Source organism: Erinaceus europaeus, chromosome 8 (genome assembly GCF_950295315.1).
Source record: "Erinaceus europaeus chromosome 8, mEriEur2.1, whole genome shotgun sequence".
In the NCBI taxonomy this organism is placed as follows: domain Eukaryota; kingdom Metazoa; phylum Chordata; class Mammalia; order Eulipotyphla; family Erinaceidae; genus Erinaceus; species Erinaceus europaeus.
Genome location: NC_080169.1, coordinates 73,643,335 through 73,664,379, shown reverse-complemented (window position 1 = coordinate 73,664,379; position 21,045 = coordinate 73,643,335). Strand labels below are relative to the sequence as shown.

At 42.2% G+C, this 21,045-nt stretch overlaps 1 protein-coding gene across 2 annotated transcripts in view; it reads left to right on the top strand.

The window, feature by feature from the left end:
* Nucleotides 1-797: 797 nt before the first annotated feature.
* The window catches only part of PUS7 (pseudouridine synthase 7), a 71,128-nt gene continuing 50,880 nt past the window's right edge, over nt 798-21,045 (top strand). The window contains exons 1-4 of one of the 2 annotated variants that reach the window (XM_016189946.2): nt 798-1,027; nt 17,388-17,820; nt 20,547-20,631; nt 20,758-20,859. In XM_016189946.2, coding sequence (XP_016045432.2) covers nt 895-1,027; nt 17,388-17,820; nt 20,547-20,631; nt 20,758-20,859 — 753 coding nt within the window. In that variant the 5' untranslated portion in view covers nt 798-894. The remainder of the gene's footprint in view (nt 1,028-17,387; nt 17,821-20,546; nt 20,632-20,757; nt 20,860-21,045) is intronic. The other variant, XM_007526975.3, reaches the window with a different exon arrangement.

Sequence of the window (21,045 nt, the reverse complement as noted above, 5' to 3'; positions counted from 1 at the left end):
AAAAAGAAAAAAAGATGTAAGAAAGATTAAAATACAGGAGAGAAAATGACATTATCATTTATATATGTTACTAAATGCCTGCATCTCTCTGAAAGATAACTACCAGATGAATTTACTCATGTGTGCAATTTAAAGAACTGAACCCATGAACTTGTTAAAAAGAAAAAAGCAATCAAATTGTCGATAAGACTTTGTGAAAACTATGGTGGTTATCCTAGGGGTGGAAGAGAACAGAAATGCGCCCATGGAAGTTAAATTAAAATAAAATACACACAAACTTAGCCAACCCTTCCCACCTTCTCCCCACGCTTCCCCTCCCCTCCCTTCCTGGTATCTAACACTAATAAGGTAATCGTTTTGTAAATTCTAAATACTTAAAAGACTCCAGTAGCCTAGGAGGTGGCACAGTGGATAAATTACTGGATCGTTCAGCATGAGGTGCTGATTTCAGTCCTTGACATGGTTTGTGCCACAGTGATGCTCTGGTACTCCTCCAACACATAAAACAAATCCAAAAAGAAAAAGACTTAAAAGACTCCGAAAGGATTCTTTGGTTCACGATAAAAATCACTTTTTTGCCCTCACCACGGCCCAGGTGCGACCCCCTGAGAGCTCCCGGAGTGCAGGGACCACTGAGAGATCCCAGCCTCCAAGAAGCAAAACCTCTAAGCCTAACTGCATGAGGGCTAGAGTAGGGCCAAAAGGGCCGAAGTGGGGCGGGGCCGGGGCGGGGCGCGGGGGGGGGGGGTGTCAGCGGCTAGGGGCGGGGCCTGTGTTGCCGCTCAAGCCCCGCCCCGGAGGAGGGTCCGGCCTCAGAGCGTCGCTGCGCCGCACGTGTACAAGCCTGGCGGGTTGTGTCCACCCCAGCGTTCCGGGGCCCAGGCTCAGCTGCTTATGCTGGGCCGCCTCAAACCCTGGATTTTGCGAGTGACCGTGGCCACCGCTCTCCCGCGAACGAAGCTGCGCGCTCTCCCCGTCGCCGTCCAACCCGCGCCGCGCCGCGCCGCGCCGCGCTCTCAGGCTCCGGGTAAGTGCGCAGCCTCCCTGCAGCCGCCCGGGCTCATCGCTCAGCTCTGGGCTGGGCCCGGCACCCCAGCTCCAAGGCCCGGCATTGCGGACTGGGAAAGCGTCCCAGTTGCGGTCTGAGTCCGCGAGGATCCTACCACCTATCCTTTAGGGATCGTGCCTGCGGGAACGGTGCTGGAGCCGGGTGGGTGCAGAGCTCCCGCGGTGCCAACCCGCCCTCAAGCCCCCCTCTCCGGGGGCTGGTGGTCCTGGGGGCGCCGCGCCCTCCCTCTTTCCCGCGGCGTTGTCAGCGCAGGGATCCCATGCACGCCTCCCTTTCTTTGCCCGAGAAAGCGCCCTACAGTCTTCCTCCCGGAAGAGAAAAACCGCCTTTATCCCGAAGCCTTTTACCGCTTCCATACATCTACAGGGTCCTGCCCACGTGCTTTCGCCCTCTAGCGCGCCGTCACTGCAAACCTACTACGTGCTAGGCTGGCATTCTTCAAGTGATTGCTTATTCTGTAGGAGCGGGCAGGTTGGGAACCAAGAGTGTTTTCTCCAAACTACTTGGGTCAGTGTTTAATGAGTAGATGGAGGAGGTGCTTCTGTGACTGTTGAAATTCATACCTCTAGCCCAGCACTGAGAGGTTTCAGAGTACACCAGGGAGGCAGTGGACTCTCTTACTTCCATCTCTGGCACCGCATGTGCCAGAATGATGCTCTGATTCTTTCTCCCATCTCCCTTATAAGTAAATAAATAACACTTATTGATTGATTTTTACCAAAGCACTTCTCAGCTCTGGTTTATGGAGATTTAGGGGAATTGAACCTGCAGTCTCAGTCATGAAAGTCTTTTGCAAAGCATCAGGCATGAGTTTTTTGCATATGCACAATGCTATCTACCCCCCTCCTCCTAAATCTGTTTTATAAAGTACACCTTCATGGTTTAGATGTTATCTGCCAGGATGCGCCTTTTCGTGTCTGGTTCTCCCTTTGTCTTTTTTAAAAAGTAACATTCTTAGAGAAGTGTTAGTAGAAACACCTCACTTTTCTGAATTCACCTACCCCAAAATATCTATAACTTAAATATATATATGTAAATATATATATATATATTTGGAGGGATGCATGGAATAGAGTATACATGTTACAATGTGCAAGGACCAGGTTCAAGTGATAAAGTTGTGCTACAGGCACCTCTCTCTCTCTCTTACTCCCTTAATCTTGTCTTCATTTCTCTCTGCTCTATGTCTGTCCAAATAAATATATGCATAAATACACATCTGCCACTAAAGTTACGTGTCTCCTCCAAAATCCAAATGACTTCCATAGTTATTACAAATTAACTTTTTAAAAAATATATATTATTTATCCCTTGTGCTTTGCGCCATGTGTGCTTAACCCGCTGTGCTACCACCCAACTCCCTATTTATTAATGAGAAGGATAGGAGGAGAGAAAGAACAGGACATCACTCTGGTACATGTGCTGCCAGGGACTGAACTCAGGACCTCATGCTTGCGAGTCCCAACACTTTATCCATTGTGCCACCTCCCGGACCACTTAAAAATATTTTTTATTTATTTAGTATTGGATAGGTCAGATTGATAGGGGAGGGGAGATAGAGGGAGAGAGACAGAGAGACACTTGCAGCCTTGCTCTGACACTTGTGTAGCTTCCTCCCTACAGATGGGGATCAGAGGCTTGAACCTGGGTCATTGTGCATTGTGATGTGTGTGCTTAACCAGGTGCACTACCACCTGTCCCCCCTTTTTTTTTTTTAAACAAATTAACTTTTTTGTTGTTGCATCTGGGTCTCATGCCAGCTTGATTCTACCACTCCTAGGAGGACTTTCATTTTCATTTCAGATAGGGAGAAAGAGAGGACAGCAATTTTCCTCTTTCCATGAATTTCCAGGCCTCCTCTTGTTTTAGGGTGCTCCCATGTGGTGCTGGGGTTCAAACTTGGGGAGCCTCATGCATGGTAAGATATGTTCCATCCAGCCTTTATCTATAACTCTTTAATTTTTTTTTTTGCCTCCAGGGTTATTGCTGGGGCCCAGTGCCTGCACCATGAATCCACTGCTCCTGGAGGCCATTTTTCCCCCTTTTGTTGCCCCTGTTGTTGTAGCCTTGTTGTGGTTATTATTGTTGATGTCGTTCGTTGTTGGATAGTACAGAGAGAAATGGAGAGAGGAGGGGAAGACAGACACCTGCAGACCTGCTTCACCGTCTGTGAAGCGACTCCCCTGCAGGTGGGGAGCCAAGGGCTCAAACCCGTATCCTTACGCGGGTCCCTGTGCTTTGCACTATGTGCGCTTAACCCGCTGCGCTACTGCCAGTACCCCAACTCTTTAATTTTTAAACAGTTTGTAGTCATCATTGTGACTTCACCACGCTGGGATAGATTTTTCAGATAGAGTGAGAGAGACTGAGGGGCAAGACACCACAGTCTGCGTTGCACATATGGCAAAGCAGTGCACTATCCAGTGAGCTTTTTGCCGACCCTGCCGACCCTACCACCCTTAGGTTTGCATATTCTGAGATTTTGTTTGTTGGGGGGGGGGATAGTTCTGAGGCCTCATGCATGCTCGATCCCAAGCTAACTTTTTCTTATTATTCAATCTTTTTTTTTTTTTTAGGATCTGGGGGCCTTGGGCATGAATTCCTTAACTATTATGATATCACCCTGGCCTCTAGATCATTTTTTGAACTTTCATTCTCAGGTATAGCCTCAGCTACAGTGTAAGTTCAGTAAGGGCCAGGAATTTTCTGTTTTTCCCAATGCCTGGAATAGCACCAGATCTGTAAGAAATGTATAGTTAAGTATTTGTGGAATGAGCAAATCTTGTAGAGGCAATGGCTTTGCATATTAGAATGTAGTATGCACTCTGCCTATAGAAGTGGAAGTTGGGAGTCGGGGGGTAGCACAGTGGGTTACGCGCACATGGCGCCAAGCGCAAGGACCTGGTAAGGATCCCAGTTAACAACAAGGGCAACAAAAGGGAAAATAAAAAAATTAAAAAATAAGTAAAAGAAGTGGAAGTTATAGAGGATTTTGAAATTTACAGAGGATGAAGACTAACACAAGGGCCACAGGAGACCTGCCTTGCTGTGCACTTGACCAGGTTCCAATCTACACATGGGAGTGCCATGGCATTGGGGGCAGTTCTGCCATTGCAATGTCTCTGTGTCTCTTCTGCATAAAAGAGTTGCGGAAGTGAAATCTTGCATGTATGAGGCCCAGGCTCATTAAAAAAATTTTTTTAAGTCTAGTATAACTATTATTTTGAAGGAAATAATATATTAATAGATTGTTGATGTCATATGCAAATTTAACAGATGCTAAGCTTCAACCTGCTAACTGACTCCATGGGTAAAGTGCAGGCCTTTCCAGGCATGACGCCCTGGGTAGACCCATGGTATGAACCATATGGGACCACTGTGGACACCCCCAGGGGAAGCCACAGGTGGTAGAGTAGAGCTTTGGAGTCTCTTTACTCCTGACACTACAGTCACCCCCTCCCCCTATAAAAATACAGAAGAAAAATTGGTCTGGTGAGGCAGTTTTGCACAAGACTTCTAGTTCACAACCCAGCACTGCACTAAAAATAAACATCATACTTGTAGTCTAGGTGGTAGCGCAGTGGATAAAGTATTGGATTTTCAAGCCTGTGGTCATGAGTTCAGTCCCAGGCTGTGTATGTGCCAGTGATGCTCTGGTGTATACTTCCCCCCCAATCTCTCCACCTATCATTCTCATTAGTAAATAAAATCTTTAAAAATATGCTAAATGTAATTTTTGTTGTGGGTATAAGGAAAGCTTATTTATTGGTGAAAGGTCAGAGAGATAGCCCACCGGATAAGGTATGTGCCCCTGAGTCAAGCCTTGCCTCAGCAAAAGAACCTCTGCTATGGTGCCACCACCACCCCCCCATCTCTCTCCTGCTTTCTCTCTGAATAATAATAATGGGGAAAACAAGCACAGGCTAATTTCTGGCTCTACAAAAGGGAAAGAAAACAGAAAAGCTTATTAGTGAATATGGCATCTTAATGAAAGAAATTTTAAAATACTCATCATGTTATATAATTGGTAGTCTCATTTAGAGTGTGGAGGGGGAATATTATTTCAGTATCTCTTTTTAAAATATTTTATTTATTGATTTATTTTGGATAGACACAGAAATTGAAAAGGAAGGGATAGGAAGAGAGATGCACTTTTTATTTATTTTTATTTATAAAAAGGAAACACTGACAAAAAACCACAGGATAAGAGAGATACAACTCCACACATTTCCCACCACCAGAACTCCATATCCCATCCCCTCCCATTATAGCTTTCCTATTCTTTTTTTTTTTAAAGATTTTATTTATTTATGAGAAAGTTAGGAGGAGAGAGAACCAGACAGCACTCTGGCACATGTGCTGCTGTGGATCAAACTTGGGACCTCATACTTGAGAGTCCAAAGCTTTACCACTGCGCCACCTCCTGGACCACCGCTTTCCGATTCTTTATCCCTCTGGGAGTACGGACCCAAAGTCATTATGGGGTGCAGAAGGTGGAAGGTCTGGCTTCTGTAATTGCTTCCCCCTTAAACATGGGCATTGGCAGGTCAATCCATACTTCCAGCCTGTCTGTCTCTTATAAAAAGAAAAGATAAAAGAAAAGAAATACTACTGGGCATGCTGGTGGTGTAACTGGTTGAGCACACATATTACTATGTGCTAAAGTTACGATGGTGCAAAGTGCAAGGACCTGCATAAGGATCTTGGTTCGAGCTCCCGGCTCCCCACCTGCAGGGGAGTCGCTTCACAAGTGGTGAAGCAGGTCTGCAGGTGTCTATCTTTCTCTCCCCTCTCTGTCTCTCCCTCCTCTCTCCAATTCTCTCTGTCCTTTCTTAACAACAACAACATCAATAACAACAATAACTACAATAACAATAAAAAAGGGCAACAAAAGGGAAAATAAATAATTAAAAAATATATATAGATTAATGCCATAAGAAATATAAAGCTTTGACCCTCACCTCCCCACTTTCATTTTTTTCCCCAAAGAGATTTATTATTTAGATCTTTGAGATACTTCCATATACTTACTGGATTTTCCTAAATGCAAAATCAGTTTTCATAGACCTTTCACATTGAGCAGTCAGGGTTGTTTTAACTTTCTGATTGAATTATCCTTCCTTCCTTCCTTCCTTCCTTTCTTTCTTTCCTCCTTTCTTTCTTTCTTTCTTTCTTTCTTTCTTTCTTTCTTTCTTTCTTTCTTTCTTTCTTTCTTTCTTTCCTTGCCTCCAGGGTTATTGCTGGTGCTCGGTGCCTGTGCTGCAAATCCACTACTCCTGGAGGCCATTTTTTCCCTTTTATTGTTCTTATTGTTTTATCGTTGTTGTGGTTATTATTGTTGTTATTGATGTCGTTGTTCTTGGATAGGACAGAGAGAGATCGAGAGAGGAGGGGAAGACAGGGGGAGAGAAAGATAGATACCTGCAGACTTGCTTCACCACTTGTGAAGCTATCCCCTGCAAGTGGGGAGCCGGGGACTTGAACAGGGATCCATACGCCAGTCCTTGCGCTTTGTGCCATGTGTGCTGTGCCATGTGCGCTTAACCCGCTGCACTACCGCCAGACCCCCTTGAATTATTTTTGACCTCATCCCACATTCACAAAAACATCTCTTTCTCACATTTAAATATATCAAGTGACTGGGAGATAGCTCATCCAGTAGAGCACACACTTTACCATGCAAAAGGACACAGGTTCAAGCACCTGCATGGGGGAAACTTCAAAAGCAGTGAAGAAGTGCTGTGGTGTCTGTATCCCCTGTTTTTCATTCCTTGTCATAGCCCTCTACCTTAAAAAAAGGGGTGGGGTGGGGTGGGTTGGGAGGAGGAGTTTTCCAGAAGCTGTGAAATCTTGCAGGCAAGACGCCCTAGCTATAACCCTGGTATCTAAGTAACTTGTTTTTTTTTTTTTTTTTAATGCATTATTTCATTACTCCAAGCCAAATTTTTCTTGGAGAGGGAGAGAGAGGACAGAGCACGAGGACAGAGCACCAAATGATGCTTCCTTGAGTGCCAGCATACTTCCATGTGATGGCCAGGGGCTGGAATCTAAGGCATACATACACATGGTAAAACAGACACCCAACCAAGTTAGCTATCTCACTAGTTCCCCCAAAATTGGATTTTAATCTCCCCATGTATATAGCCTCCTGCCTATGAAAAATAGCTCTAATTTGTTAGAAGTTTGCACATTCCAATAAATCCAATAAATCAGCTTATATTTTCATAGAGAGAACTTAGCAAATAAACATCAAGTGATTCATAATCATTGTATATGCTTGAGTAATTAGTGTGTCTGCGATAGGGTCATCAGCAGAAACCAATGAAAAGTATGATAATTTGAAACACAAACATGAAATTAGCTAATGAGCCTGCCTTTGCAATTAAGTATATTACTAAAAAGAGCTCGGGCATGTGCCCATAGATAATCACAAGAAAGACACAGCCTAAAAAATACTCAAATGCTGTTTATTTGGTGCTGTCAGCAGGGCTGTGAGAATCTCTTAAAAGTTAAATGGCAATTCAAGGCGAAAATTACGTCTAATCATAGCTAAGAGAACAAAAGCTTAATTTTTTTTCTCAGATTCAGCAAGACAGCTCTTCAGTGTAAATCATTCATAATAAATATTCATGATCAACACAATGGTTCAATAGGAGCAGCTGTTTCAGACCTTTGACAAGGTCATCATTTTGTTTGTTTTTCAGAGAGAGAAGCTGAGACCTAGGTAAATTAATTGATCCACTTAGCACATGGCAGCACCTGGCTCTGGCTCCAGGTCATTACCTATAGTCTGCCATTCATGGAGGAATAGTTGAACTGGCTAGGAAGCTGTACAGTGGGCAGAATACCAGACTTGTAAGCGTGGAGTCTGAAATTCAGTTCCTAACATCACACGTGCTGGAGTAGTGCCCTGGTTCTTTGTATTTCTCTCTCTTATTAACAACCTTTTTTAAAAAAGCAGTAATTGAAATTAATGCTTGATACTTCTGATTTATGATTCCAAGTACTATAGGTAAAATAGTACTGTCCTAGTAAGCCTTTTAGAATTCTTTAATGAAGTCACTGGTATAGACATAGGGGAGAGTAAAAAGTTGGAATGAGACCCATATTCCCATATTCTGATTTAGTTGATTTCTACTTAAGGCAGGAGTAATGAGTTTTGGTTTTGTTTCTTCTCTGCCAACGGCCATTTGGACATTTATATTATTCAGACTAGCAGTGAAGCAGGTCTGCAGCTGTCTATCTTTCTCTCCTCCTCTCTGCCTTCCCCTCCTCTCTCCATTTCTCTCCTATCCAACAAAAACGACATCAATAATAACTACAACAATAAAAAAGCAAGGCAACTAAAGGGAATAAATATTTAAAGAAAGAAAGAAAGAAAATTGCCAACTTAAAAATCAGCAATTAGGGAGTCGGGCTGTAGCGCAGCGGGTTAAGCGCAGGTGGCGCAAAGCACAAGGACCGGCATAAGGATCCCGGTTCGAACCCCGGCTCCCCACCTGCAGGGGAGTCGCTTCACAGGCGGTGAAGCAGGTCTGCAGGTGTCTATCTTTCTCTCCTCCTCTCTGTCCTCCCCTCCTCTCTCCATTTCTCTCTGTCCTATCCAACAACGACAACAACAATAACTACAACAATAAAACAACAAGGGCAACAAAAGGGAGTAAATAAATAAAATAAATATTTTTTTAAAAAATCAGCAATTAGACCTGAGCTGTGGTATACCCAGTTGAGTGCACACATTACCATGGGGGAGAATTTGGATTCAAGCCCCCAGTTCCCATGAATGGTGAAGCAGTGCTGCAGTTGTGTGTGTGTCCCCTCACTGTCTCCCTTTCCCTCTTAATTTCTCTCTGTTCTAGCAAAATGAAATCAATTAACTAATTTTAGAAGATTAGCACTTAATGTTGCTATGAGAAAGTTTTATTGAATTTGGAATCCCATCTGCAGTTGCCTTGGGCCTGACAGAAATTTTTGTGGGCCATATATAGGCTTTAGATGGCCCGTTGGCTGAACATTCCTTACCCCTGACTAAGGTGGTAATAACAATCCTTGATATTAATGCGGGGTGTGTGTGTGTGTGTGTGTGTGTGTGTGTGTGTGTGTGTGTGTGCCTGCCTGTGTATGTGTGTCTGTGTCTGTCTTTGCTGGGCCTTTACTACTCAGGACCAACTTTTTCAGATAGAAAGGAATGTGGGTGGGGTGAAGAAGAAGAAGGACACCACAGTAATGAAGTTTCCCCCAATGGTGATAGGGGCGGGTTCAACCCTGGATCACAAGTTTGGCAAAGCAGGCTCCGTCCCAGGTGAGCTATCTTGTTGGTTTACACAACAACAACAACAAATTATTTTGCCTGTCAAGGCTGACTTTTTCAGGTAGAGACAGAGATATATGGAATGGGGTAAATAAAATGGTTATACAAAAACACTTTTATGCCTTAGGTTCTAAAGTCCCATAGGGGCTGGGCAATGGTGCACCAGGTTAAGCACACAGAGTATAAAGTGCAGGGACCTGCGCAAGGATCTCGGTTCCAGCCACCAGTTCCCCATCTGCAGGATGGTCGCTTCACAGACAGTAAAGCAGGTCTGCAGATGTCTATCTTTCTTTTCCCCTCTCTATTTCCCCTCCCTCTCAATTTCTCTCTGTCCTATCCAATAAAGAAAAATGGAAAGAAATAACCACCAGTAGCAGTGTATTCTAGGGCAATACCCTGCAGAGAAAAATAAGTAAATAAATCAAGTCCCAGGTTCAGTCCTTGCACCACCATAAATAGGAGCTGTGCAGAACACTGCTGAAAGAAAGAAAGAGAGAGAGAGAAAGAAACAGACACTGAAGCTTCCCTCAGTACACTGGGTACCTGGGTTGTGTGCATGACAAAGCAACTACACTATTTGCTAGCCCTTAAACTTTTTTTTTTTTTGCCTTCGGGCTTATCACTGGGGCTCAATGCCTGCACTATGAATCCACTGCTCTAGAAGGCCATTTTTCCCATTTTGTTGCCCTTGTTGTGGGTGTTATTATTATTGTTGTTGTTATAGCTGTTGTTGTTGTTAGATAGGATAGAGAGAAATCGAGAGAGGAGGAGAGGACAGACACTTGCAGACCTGCTTCACTGCTTGCAAAGCAAACTCCCTGCAGGTGGGGAGCTGGGCTCGAACCAAGATCCTTACAGCCGGCCCTTGCACTTTGCACCACGTGCGCTTAATCTGCTGTGCTACCGTGCAGCCCTCTAATTTTTTAGTTTTCATTATTATTACTTTAAATTTTTATTTGATAATATAAATGAACAGAGAGAAATTGAGAGGGAAGGGAGAGAAGAAGAGACACCTGCAGCACTAACTCACCACTCATGAAGCTTCCGCCTAGGTGGAGATAGGGACTTGAACTGAGATCCATGTGCATGGTAACATGTGCCCTCAACCAGATATGCTATCACTCAGCTCCTTACTATATATATATATATATATATATATATATATATATATATATATATATATATTTAAATATTTATTTACTTATTTATTCCCTTTTGTTGACCTTGTTTTATTATTGTAGCTTTTTTTTTTTTTTTCCTCCTCCAGGGTTATTGCTGGGCTCGGTGCCTGCACCATGAATCCACCGCTCCTGGAGGCCATTTTTTTCCCCCCCTTTTGTTACCCTTGTTGTAGCTTCATTGTGGTTATTATTATTGCCCTTGTTGACGCAATTCGTTGTTGGATAGGACAGAGAGAAATAGAGGAGGGGAAGACAGAGAAGGGGAGAGAAAGATAGACACCTGCAGACCTGCTTCACCGCCTGTGAAGCGACGCCCCTGCAGGTGGGGAGCCGGGGGCTCGAACCGGGATCCTTACGCCGGTCCCTGCGCTTTGCGCCACGTGCGCTTAACCCACTGCACCACCGCCCGACCCCCTATAGTTATTTTTTTTAAGAATTTATTTATTTATTCATGAGAGAGATAGGAGAGAAAGAACCAGACATCACTCTGGCACATGTGCTGCCAGGAATAGAACTCGGGACCTCATGGTTGAGAATCCAATGCTTTATCCACTGTGCCACCTCCCGGACCACATATTGTAGTTATTGTTGTTATTGATGTTATCATTGTTGGATAGGACAGAGAGAAAAGAGAGAAGAGGGGAAGACGCAAGGGGGGGGCCGAGGGGGGAAGACACCTGCAGACCTGCTTCACCACCTGTGAAGCGACTTCCCTACAGGTGGGACACTGGGGGCTTGAACTGGGAGTCTTATGCTGGTCCTTGCGCTTTGCAGCACATGCGTTTAACGCTCTGCACTACCGCTGGACTCCCCATACACTATAATTTTTTTTGACTCTGATTTTTTTTTGGGGGGGGGGATTAATGTTTTACATTCAACAGTAAGTACAATAGTTTGTACATGCATAACATTCCCCAGTTTCCCATATAACAATACAACCCCCACTAGGTCCTCTGAATCCTTCTTGGACCTGTATTCTCCCCACCCACCTACCCCAGAGTCTTATTTCGGTGCGATATGCCAATTCCATTTCAGGTTCTGCTTCTGTTTTCTTTTCTGATCTTGTTTTTCAACTTCTGCCTGAGAGTGAGATCATCCCATATTCATCCTTCTGTTTCTGACTTATTTCACTTAACATGAGTTTTTCAAGGTCCATCCAAGATCGGCTGAAAACCATTTTTAACAGCTGAGTAGTATTCCATTGTGTATATATACCACAGCTTGCTCAGCCACTCATCTGTTGTTGGACACCTGGGTTGCTTCCAGGGTTTGGCTATTACAAATTGTGCTGCCAAGAACATATGTGTACACAGATCTTTTTGGATGGATGTGTTGGGTTCCTTAGGATATATCCCCAGCAGAGGGATTGTAGGATCATAGGTTAGGTCTATTTCTAGCCTTCTGAGAGTTCTCCAGACTGTTCTCCAGAGGTTGGACCAATTGACATTCCCACCAGCAGTGCAGGAGGGTTCCTTTGACCCCACACCCTCTCCAGCATTTGCTGCTGTTACCTTTTTTGATATATGACATTCTCACAAGAGTGAAGTGGTATCTTGTTGTTGTCTTTATTTTCATTTCTCTGACAATCAAAGACTTGGAGCATTTTTTCATGTGTTTCTCAGCCTTTTAGATCTCTTCTGTGGTGAATATTCTGTCCAAGACCTCCCCCCATTTTTGGATAGGGTTATTTGTTGTCTTGTTGAGTTTGGCAAACTCTATATATTTTGGTTATTAGCCTCTTGTCTGATGTATGGCAAGTAAAGATCTCCCATTCTTTGAGGGGTCTCTTGGTTTGGGTAGTGGTTTCTTTTGCTGTACAGAAGCTTTTTAATTTGATGTAGTCCCATAGGTTTATACTTGCCTTAGTCTTCTTTGTAATTGGATTCGTTTCATTGAAGATATCTTTAAAATTTATGCGGAAAAGAGTTCTGCCAATATTTTCCTCTAAGTATCTGATGGTTTGTGGTCTAACCTCCAAGTCCTTGATCCACTTGGAATTTCCTTTTGTATTTGGTGAAATACAGTGATTCAGTTTCATTCTTCTGCATGTTTCAACCCATTGTTTCCAACACCATTTGTTGAAGAGACTCTGCTTTTCCCATTTAATAGTCTGGGCCCCTTTGTCAAAGATTAGATGTCCATAGGTGTGGGGCCTCATTTCTGGGCTCTCAATTCTATTCCACTGGTCAGTATGTCTATTCATGTTCCAGTACCAAGCAGTTTTGATGACATTGGCCCTATAATACAGTTTAAGATCTGGGAGTGTGATGCCTCCAGTTCTGTTCTTTTTTCTCAAGATTGTTTTGGCAATTCTAGGTCTTTTCTGGTTCCAGATAAATATTTGTAGCATTTTTTCTATTCTCCTAAAAAATGTGCTTGGGATCTTGATGGGGATAGCATTAAATTTGTAGATGGCTCTAGGTAGTATATTCATTTTGATAATGTTAATTCTACCAACCCATGAACATGGAATATCTTTCCATTTCTTTGTGTCTTCTTCAATTTCTCTGAGTAGTGACTCATAATTTTCAGTATACAAGTCTTTCACTTCTTTGGTTAGGTTTACTTCTAGATATTTTATTGTTTTAGTTGCTATAGTAAAAGGAATTGATTTCTGGATTTTAATTTCTTCTAGCTTAGTGTTTGCATAGAGGAATGCCACTGACTTTTGAATGTTAATTTTATAGCCTGACACCTTACTGTATTGCCTGATGATTTCCAAAAGCTTCTTGCTGGATTTCTTAGGTTTTCCCATGTATACTATCATGTCATCTGCAAATAAAGAGAGTTTGACTTCTTCTCTTCCAATCTGTATCCCTTTAATTCCTTGCTCCTGCCTGATTGCTATGCCAAGAATTTCCAACACTATGCTGAATAGTAATGGTGATAGTGGGCAGCCCTGTCTAGTACCTGATCTGAGTGGAAATGCTTCCAGTTTTTCACCATTGAGTATGATGTTGGCTGTAGGTTTGCTATATATAGACTCCACTATCTTCAGGAATTTTCCATCTATTCCCATTTTTTGTAGTGTTTTGATCATAAAGGGATGTTGTATTTTGTCAAAGGCTTTCTCTGCATCTATTGATATGACCATGTGGTTTTTGGTCTTGCTTTTGTTGATGTGGTGGATCACATTGATTGATTTACGTATATTAAACCAACCTTGCATGCCTGGGATAAACCCCACTTGGTCATGATGAACAATCTTTTTGATATACTGCTGTATCAGGTTGGCTAGAATTTTGTTCAATATTTTAGCATCTATGTTCATCAGAGATATTGGTCTGTAGTTTTCTTTTTTGGTTGTGTCCCTGTCTGCTTTTGGTATCAGGGTGATGTTGGCTTCATAGAAGCTGGCAGGGAGTATTCTGGAAGACTTTTAAAAGTAGAGGTATTAGTTCTTCTTTGAAAGTTTTGTAGAATTCATTTGTAAAACCATCTGGTCCAGGACTTTTATTTTTGGAAAGATTTTTGATAACTGTTTCAATTTCATTAGCTGTGATGGGCCTGTTCATGTTATCCACTTCCTCTTTACTTAGTTTTGGAAGTTGTTAGGTATCTAGGAACTCGTCCATTTCTTCCAGGTTCTCTGGCTTGGTGGCATATAGTTGTTCATAGAAGCCTCGCATGATATGTTGAATTTCTGCGGTGTCTGTTGTGATATCTCCTCTTTCATTAACCATCCGATTTATTTGGGTCTTCTCCCTTTTTTGTTTTGTGAGTCTGGCTAAAGGTTTGTCGATTTTGTTTACTCTTTCGAAGAACCAACATTTACTTTCGTTGATCTTTTGTATGGTTTTCCTATTCTCAGTGTTATTTATTTCTGCCCTAACTTTAGTGATTTCTGTCCTTCTGGTTGCTTTAGGGTTCCTTTGTTGTTCTTATTCTATGTCTTTAAGAAGTGCAATCAGGCTGTTTGTTTGTGCCTTTTCTTGTTTCCTAATGTGTGCTTGTATAGCTATGAACTTCCCTCTTAGGACTGCTTCAGCTGTGTCCCAAATTTTTTGATAGCTTGTGTCTTCATTTTCATTGAACTCTTGAAACATTTTGATTTCTTCCTTGATTTCCTCTTTGACCCAGAAGTTGTTAAGAAGTGTACTGTTGAGCTTCCACATTTTGGGACTGTTACTAATCTTTTGTTGATTGTTAAGTGTTAGTTTAATTCCACTGTGGTCTGAGAAGATGTTTGGAATGATTTCAATGCTCTTGAATTGGCTTATGCTGTCTTTGTGGCCTAACATATGGTGTATCCTTGAGAATGACCCATGTGGATTTGAGTAAAATGTGTATTCCAGTTTTTTGGGATGAATCACTCTGAAAATGTCCAATAGTTCTAGTTTATCTATCTCTTCATTTAGCTCCCTTATGTCTTTATTGATTTTCTGCCTGGATGATCTGTCAAGTTGAGAGAGTGGTGTGTTGAAGTCCCCTACTATGATTGTGTTACTGTTAATATATTGCTGTAGCTCTTTCAGTAGAAGTTTGATGTATTTAGATGGCTTCTCATTGGGTGCATAGATGTTAATAATTGTTAAGTCCTCTTGACTGACTGATCCTCTTGAGCATTAAGTAGTGTCCATTCCTATCTTTTTTAATCTTATCTATTTTCAAGTCTATCATGTCAGATATGAGAATAGCTGTTCCTGCCCTTTTTTGTGGGCCATTGGCTTGTATGATAGTTTTCCATCCTTTCACTTTAAGTCTGTGTTTGTCTTGTTGAGTTAGGTGGGTTTCCTGTAGACAGCATATAGTTGGGTTGTGTTTTCTGATCCATCTTCCTACTCTGTGTCTTTTAATAGGTGAATTCAGGCCATTGATATTTATTGATATCAAAGATTGAAGATATTTTGGGAGTCCGGCTGTAGCGCAGTGGGTTAAGCGCAGGTGGCGCAAAGCACAAGGACCGGCATAAGGATCCCGGTTCGAACCCCGGCTCCCCACCTGCAGGGGAGTCGCTTCACAGGCGGTGAAGCAGGTCTGCAGGTGTCTATCTTTCTCTCCCCCTCTCTGTCTTCCCCTCCGCTCTCCATTTCTCTCTGTCCTATCCAACAACAACAACAATAATAACTACAACAATAAAACAACAAGGGCAACAAAAGGGAATAAATAAATAAAATAAAATAAAATAAAATAAAAAGAAAAAAAAAAAAGATTGAAGATATTTTAACGCCATTCTTGTAGAGTTTTAGAGTGTTTTGATATATGTCCTATTTGTGGTGGTCTGGTTGTTTATAGGAGACCTTTCAGAACTTCTTTCAGGGCAGGCTTGGTGATGGTTGATTCCTTCAACTTTTGCTTGTCTGATAAGGTTTTGATGCCTCCATCTAGTCTGAATGACAGTCTAGCAGGATATAGTATTCTTGGCTGAAAGCCTTTCTCATTGAGCACTCGATAGATATCTTGCCATTCCCTTCTGGCCTGTAGTGTTTGTATGGAGAAGTCTGCTGCTAATCTTATGGGTTTTCCTTTGTAGGTGACTCTTTGTTTTTCTCTTGCAGCCTTCAGGATCCTTTCTTTATCCTTATTCCTTTCCATTCTAAGTATGATATGTCTTGGTGTCTTTGGGTCTGGGTTAATTCTGTTTGGGACCCTCTGGGCTTCTTGAATCTTTATGTCTTTGATGTTGTTTAGACTAGAGAAGTTTTCAGCTATTATGGCCTGGAAATTGCTTTCTTCCTCCCCTTCTCTTTCTTCCTCTGGTATGCCAATAATACGTATATTGTTTCTTTTGAAGTCATCCCATAGGACTCTGTTGTTGTTTTCAGCATCTCTTAATCTCTTTTTGAGATCTCTTACTTCTTTTTTAGTTGTCTCTAATTCATCCTCAATCTTGCTAATAATTCTGTCTTCAGCCTCATAGATTCTATTCTCTCTGCCCTCTACTGTTTTCTGGAGATTATCTATTTTGTTGCCCTGCTCTGATACTGTTTTAGCTTGTTCAGCTAGTTGCATTCTTAGTTCAGCGATTTCAGCTTTCAGCTCTCTAATAACCATGAGGTAATTAGTATTTTCTTCCATATTCTTATTTGTTGTTCCTGCATTTCTGATTACAGTTTTTTCAAATTCTTTACTCACTCCTATTATTTGTCGGTTATATTTCAATTTTAAAACAGCACTAAGGGGCCAGGTGGTAGCTTACCCAGTTAAGCGCACATTGTCACGCACAAGGGCCCAGGTTCAAAACCTTGGTCCATACCTGCAGAGAGAATATTCTCACAAGCAGTGAAGCACTGTTGCAGGTGTCTTTCTTTCCCTCTTCCTGTATCCCCTTTTCCCTCTCTGTTTTTCTCTGTCCTATAAAAAAATTTTTAAAATAATTTTTAGGCTGGTTTTCCCCTTTTGTTGCCCTTGTTGTTTATTGTTGTTATTATTATTATTGTTTTTATTACTGTTATTGTTGTTGGATAGGACAGAGAGAAATGGAGAGAGGAGGGAAAGACAGAGAGGAGGTGGAAAAGATATACACCTGCAGACTTGCTTTACTACTTGTGAAGTGACCCCCCCTGCAGGTGGGGAGCCGGGGGCTTGAACCAAGATCCTTATGCCGATGCTTGCACATCGTGACATGTACACTTAACCCACCTCACTACCACCCGGCCCCCTGAAATAATTTTTCAAGAGTGTTTTAGAAATAAAGCACTGAGATGTATGTCCTTGCAGCAAATCCTTTACTTTCTTAATTTTTTAAAAGATAATCCTTGAGAGTAACATTTTTATTTTAGTAAACAAGAGTTAGGACTCTATAAACAAAGTTAATATTTCTCTTTGTCGAAACCCACTTCGCTATAAAAATTATTGTTAATCCTGCTTTCCTCCTTCCTGAAAGGTTCTCTTAAATGTTTTCTTGGAGTCTTCAAAATGGAAATGGCAGAAGTGACTGGCATGTCAATGAAACGTGGATCACAGGCTGTCGAAGATAATGACAGTGTGACCTCAGCTGAGGAAGCCAAAAGGCAGAAGGTCTCGGAATGCTCTCTGACCAAAGGTCAAGACAGAGCAGAGAATGACTGTCCACCCAGTGGTGGACATGTTCCTGGATTGCCCAGAGCTGTCAGTGTGGAAGAGAATCAGCAGAATGCTGATGCTCAGGTAGAAGAAGAGGAAGAAGGGGAGGAAGATGGCCTTTCAGAGGATGGTGAGGAAGAGGAGGAGACTGAGAGTTTTGCAGACATGATGAAGCATGGACTCACTGAACTTGATGTCGGCATCACCAAGTTTGTAAGTTCTCATCAAGGCTTCTCAGGAATCTTAAAAGAAAGGTACATTTCATTTATTCACAAAGTGATTTATGTTTTTATCTTTAGAAACCGAAAGTCTGGGAATAGCTGCCTAGATGAGTAAATGGAAGCATTTAAAGATAGAATGAGGACCAGCCAAATAGTTTACTTGGGTAGGGCACTGCTTTACCATACACACAGTGACCCAGATTTGAGCCTGGCCCCCAGCTCATTGAAGGAAACTTTGGTTCCTCTATTTATCTGCCTCTAAAAAGAAAAAGATAGAATGAGTAAGTAAAACTACTAACTATCTCAGGGTCAGGAGAGAGGAGTTCAGTGGGCAAAGCACCTACCCTGTCATCCGTGAGGTCCTGGGGTTGCTCCCTGGTACCACATGGCAGCATCATAGACAGCACCAAGGGAACTCCGTGGATAATGGAATGGTGTTGTGGTGCCTTTCCCTGTCTGTCTCTTTCTCTGTCTTTCTCTTAGTTGTCTTAGGACCTAGGTGGGAGGGTGGGGACCAGAGTGTTTTGCAGAAAACTGAGAGATTTTACACATGTACCAACAACTATATTAACTTTACTATAAACCATTTATCCCCCCCACACACACACACACACACAAAATATATCATCTCTTTCACCTGAATGTGCCACATCTACAGTTGGAACACAGTGGTCTTTGGACCCAGGTGAGTCTGGTTCTGTCTCTTTATGGTTACTCAACTCCTCTGAGCCACAGTATCCTGATCTCAAAAACTCGACCATAATACTTCATTGGGGTTGTTGAGAGGATTTTAAGTAACTTGTAAAAAGTACTGATATTTAACATGCAGGTAAGTTTCACCTGCTTCTGAGTAGGTTTACTAGGTTCTGATTTAACTAACCATCTACTATATTTTAAGATACATTTTAGTATGAACTGTCTCAGTAAGCACAGGCTAATATCAAAAAAAGATGTATTTATTTCTTTTTTTAATATTTATTTATTCCCTTTTGTTGCCCTTGTTGTTTTATGTTGTAGTTATTATTGTTGTCGTCGTTGTTAGATAGGACACAGAGAATTGGAGAGAGATGGGAAAGATGGAGAGCGGGAGAGAAAGATAGACACCTGCCGACCTGCTTCACCGCTTGTGAAGCGACTCCTCTGCAGGTGGGGAGCCGGGGGCTTGAACCGGCATCCTTATGCCAGTCCTTGTACTTTGTGTCATCTGCGCTTAACCCACTGTGCTACTGCCCGACTTCCTTTATTTCCTTCCTTCCTTCCTTCCTTCCTTCCTTCCTTCCTTCCTTCCTTCCTTCCTTCCTTCCTTCCTTCCTTTCTTTTTTTTTTGCCTTCAGGATTTTGCTGAGGCTGGATGCCTGCACTACAAATTCACTGTTTCTGGAGGCCATTTTTCCCATTTTGTTGCCCTTGTTTTTATCATTACTGTTTATTGTTGCCACTGACATTGTTGTTATTAGATAAGACAGAAATCAAAAGGGGGAGAGAAAAATAGACAACTGCAGACCTGATTCACCACTTGTAAAGTGACCTCCTACAGGCGGGGAGCCGGGGGCTCAAACTGGGATCCTTATGCAGGTCCTTGTGCTTTGTGCCATGTGCGATTAACCTGCTGCACTACCACCCAACCCCATATTTATGTATTTTTTTGAAAGAATATTCTAAAAAAATTTTTTTCCAGGTGGGGATAGATAGCCTAACAGTTATGCAAAGAGACTCTGTTGCCAGAGGCTCCAGAGTCCCAAGTTGAGGCCCCAAAGCCAGAGTTGAGCAGTGCTCTGGAAAAAAAATTTTTTTTCCTCTCTTAATTTCTGCTATAAAACAGCCAGAGTACATAGCAAAGTATATAGCAATTAAGAAACTAGAAAAATAATTACAAATGACTTTTTTTTTCCTGGTGTCAGAGAATGAACTCAGGGCCTCATGCATGTGTGATACTGCTTAGAAAATCTAAAGGAAGAAGAGAGACACCTCAGCACTGCCCCATCATCCATAGAGTTTCTCCTAGTGCTGCCCAGGGTACTCCCGTATAATGTTTTTGTTTGTTTTCAGTAAGGCAGACAGAGTGAGACCGACCATAGCACTGGCGTTTCCTTCAATGAGATGGGGGCCAGGTCACACACATGATAAAGCAATAGACTATCCAAATAAACTGTTTCACCAACTCACTTGCAGTACTGGGATTCAAACCCAGGTTGTTTCTCTCAGCCTGGCTATATGACTGCACAGGAGATTTTTTTTAAAGTTTGTTTTTTAAATTTTTTCCCTTGTGTTTATCATTGTTATTATTGTGGTTGTAATTTTTATTGTTATTACTGTCATTGTTGGATAGGACAGAAAGAAATCAAGAGAGGAGGGGAAGACAGAGAGGGGGAGAGAAAGATAGATACCTGCTTCACCGCCTGTGAAGGGAACCTCCTGCAGGTGGAGAAACCGGGGGCTTGAACTGGGATACTCATGCCAGTCCATGCACTTTCCGCCATGTGCACTTAACCCGCTGTGCCACCACCCAGTTCCCTTAAAACTTGCTTTTGTGTGGTCCGGGAAGTGGCGCAGTGGATAAAGTGTTGGACTCTCAAACATGAGGATCTGGGTTCAGTCCCTGGCAGCACATGTACCAGAGTGATAATCTGGTTCTTTCTCTCTCACCTCCTATCCAAAAACTTGTTTTTGTACAGTGATGAGATACACTATTGATAAACTTTAAGTTAATACGAAGCACAATGTTAATGGTCTGAAAGTGTTCATTGTCTTCTTATCAGATATTCTGACTTCGTTGTTCATGAAATCGGAAAAGATGGCCAGATCAGCCATTTGGATGATTTATCTGTCCCAGTGGATGAGGAGGTAGGAACAGCTCTCCAGCAAAATTCTCCTTCTCTATCAAAGTAGTGTCTCCCATACATCACAGAAACTTTAGCTGTCTCGGATTCTGTGTGTGACTCACTGGGCGCTCTCATGATTCTTTTAAAGGATCCTTCAGAAGATGTATTTACGGTTTTAACAGCTGAAGAAAAACAACGTTTAGAAGAGCTCCAACTTTTTAAGAATAAGGAGACCAGTGTTGCCATCGAGGTATATAGTGCAAAAATACATGAAAAGCTTCTTCAGGGCATTTTTCTTTTCTTTTTCTTTCTCTCTTTTTTTTTTTTCTTTGAGTTGATATCAGTAAGTTGTTGTATTGCAACAACTAAAAGGTGTCTTAGCCTTGTGTGATCTAAAACATGTTTTTATCAGTGGCAGATCATCAGTATCCAGATA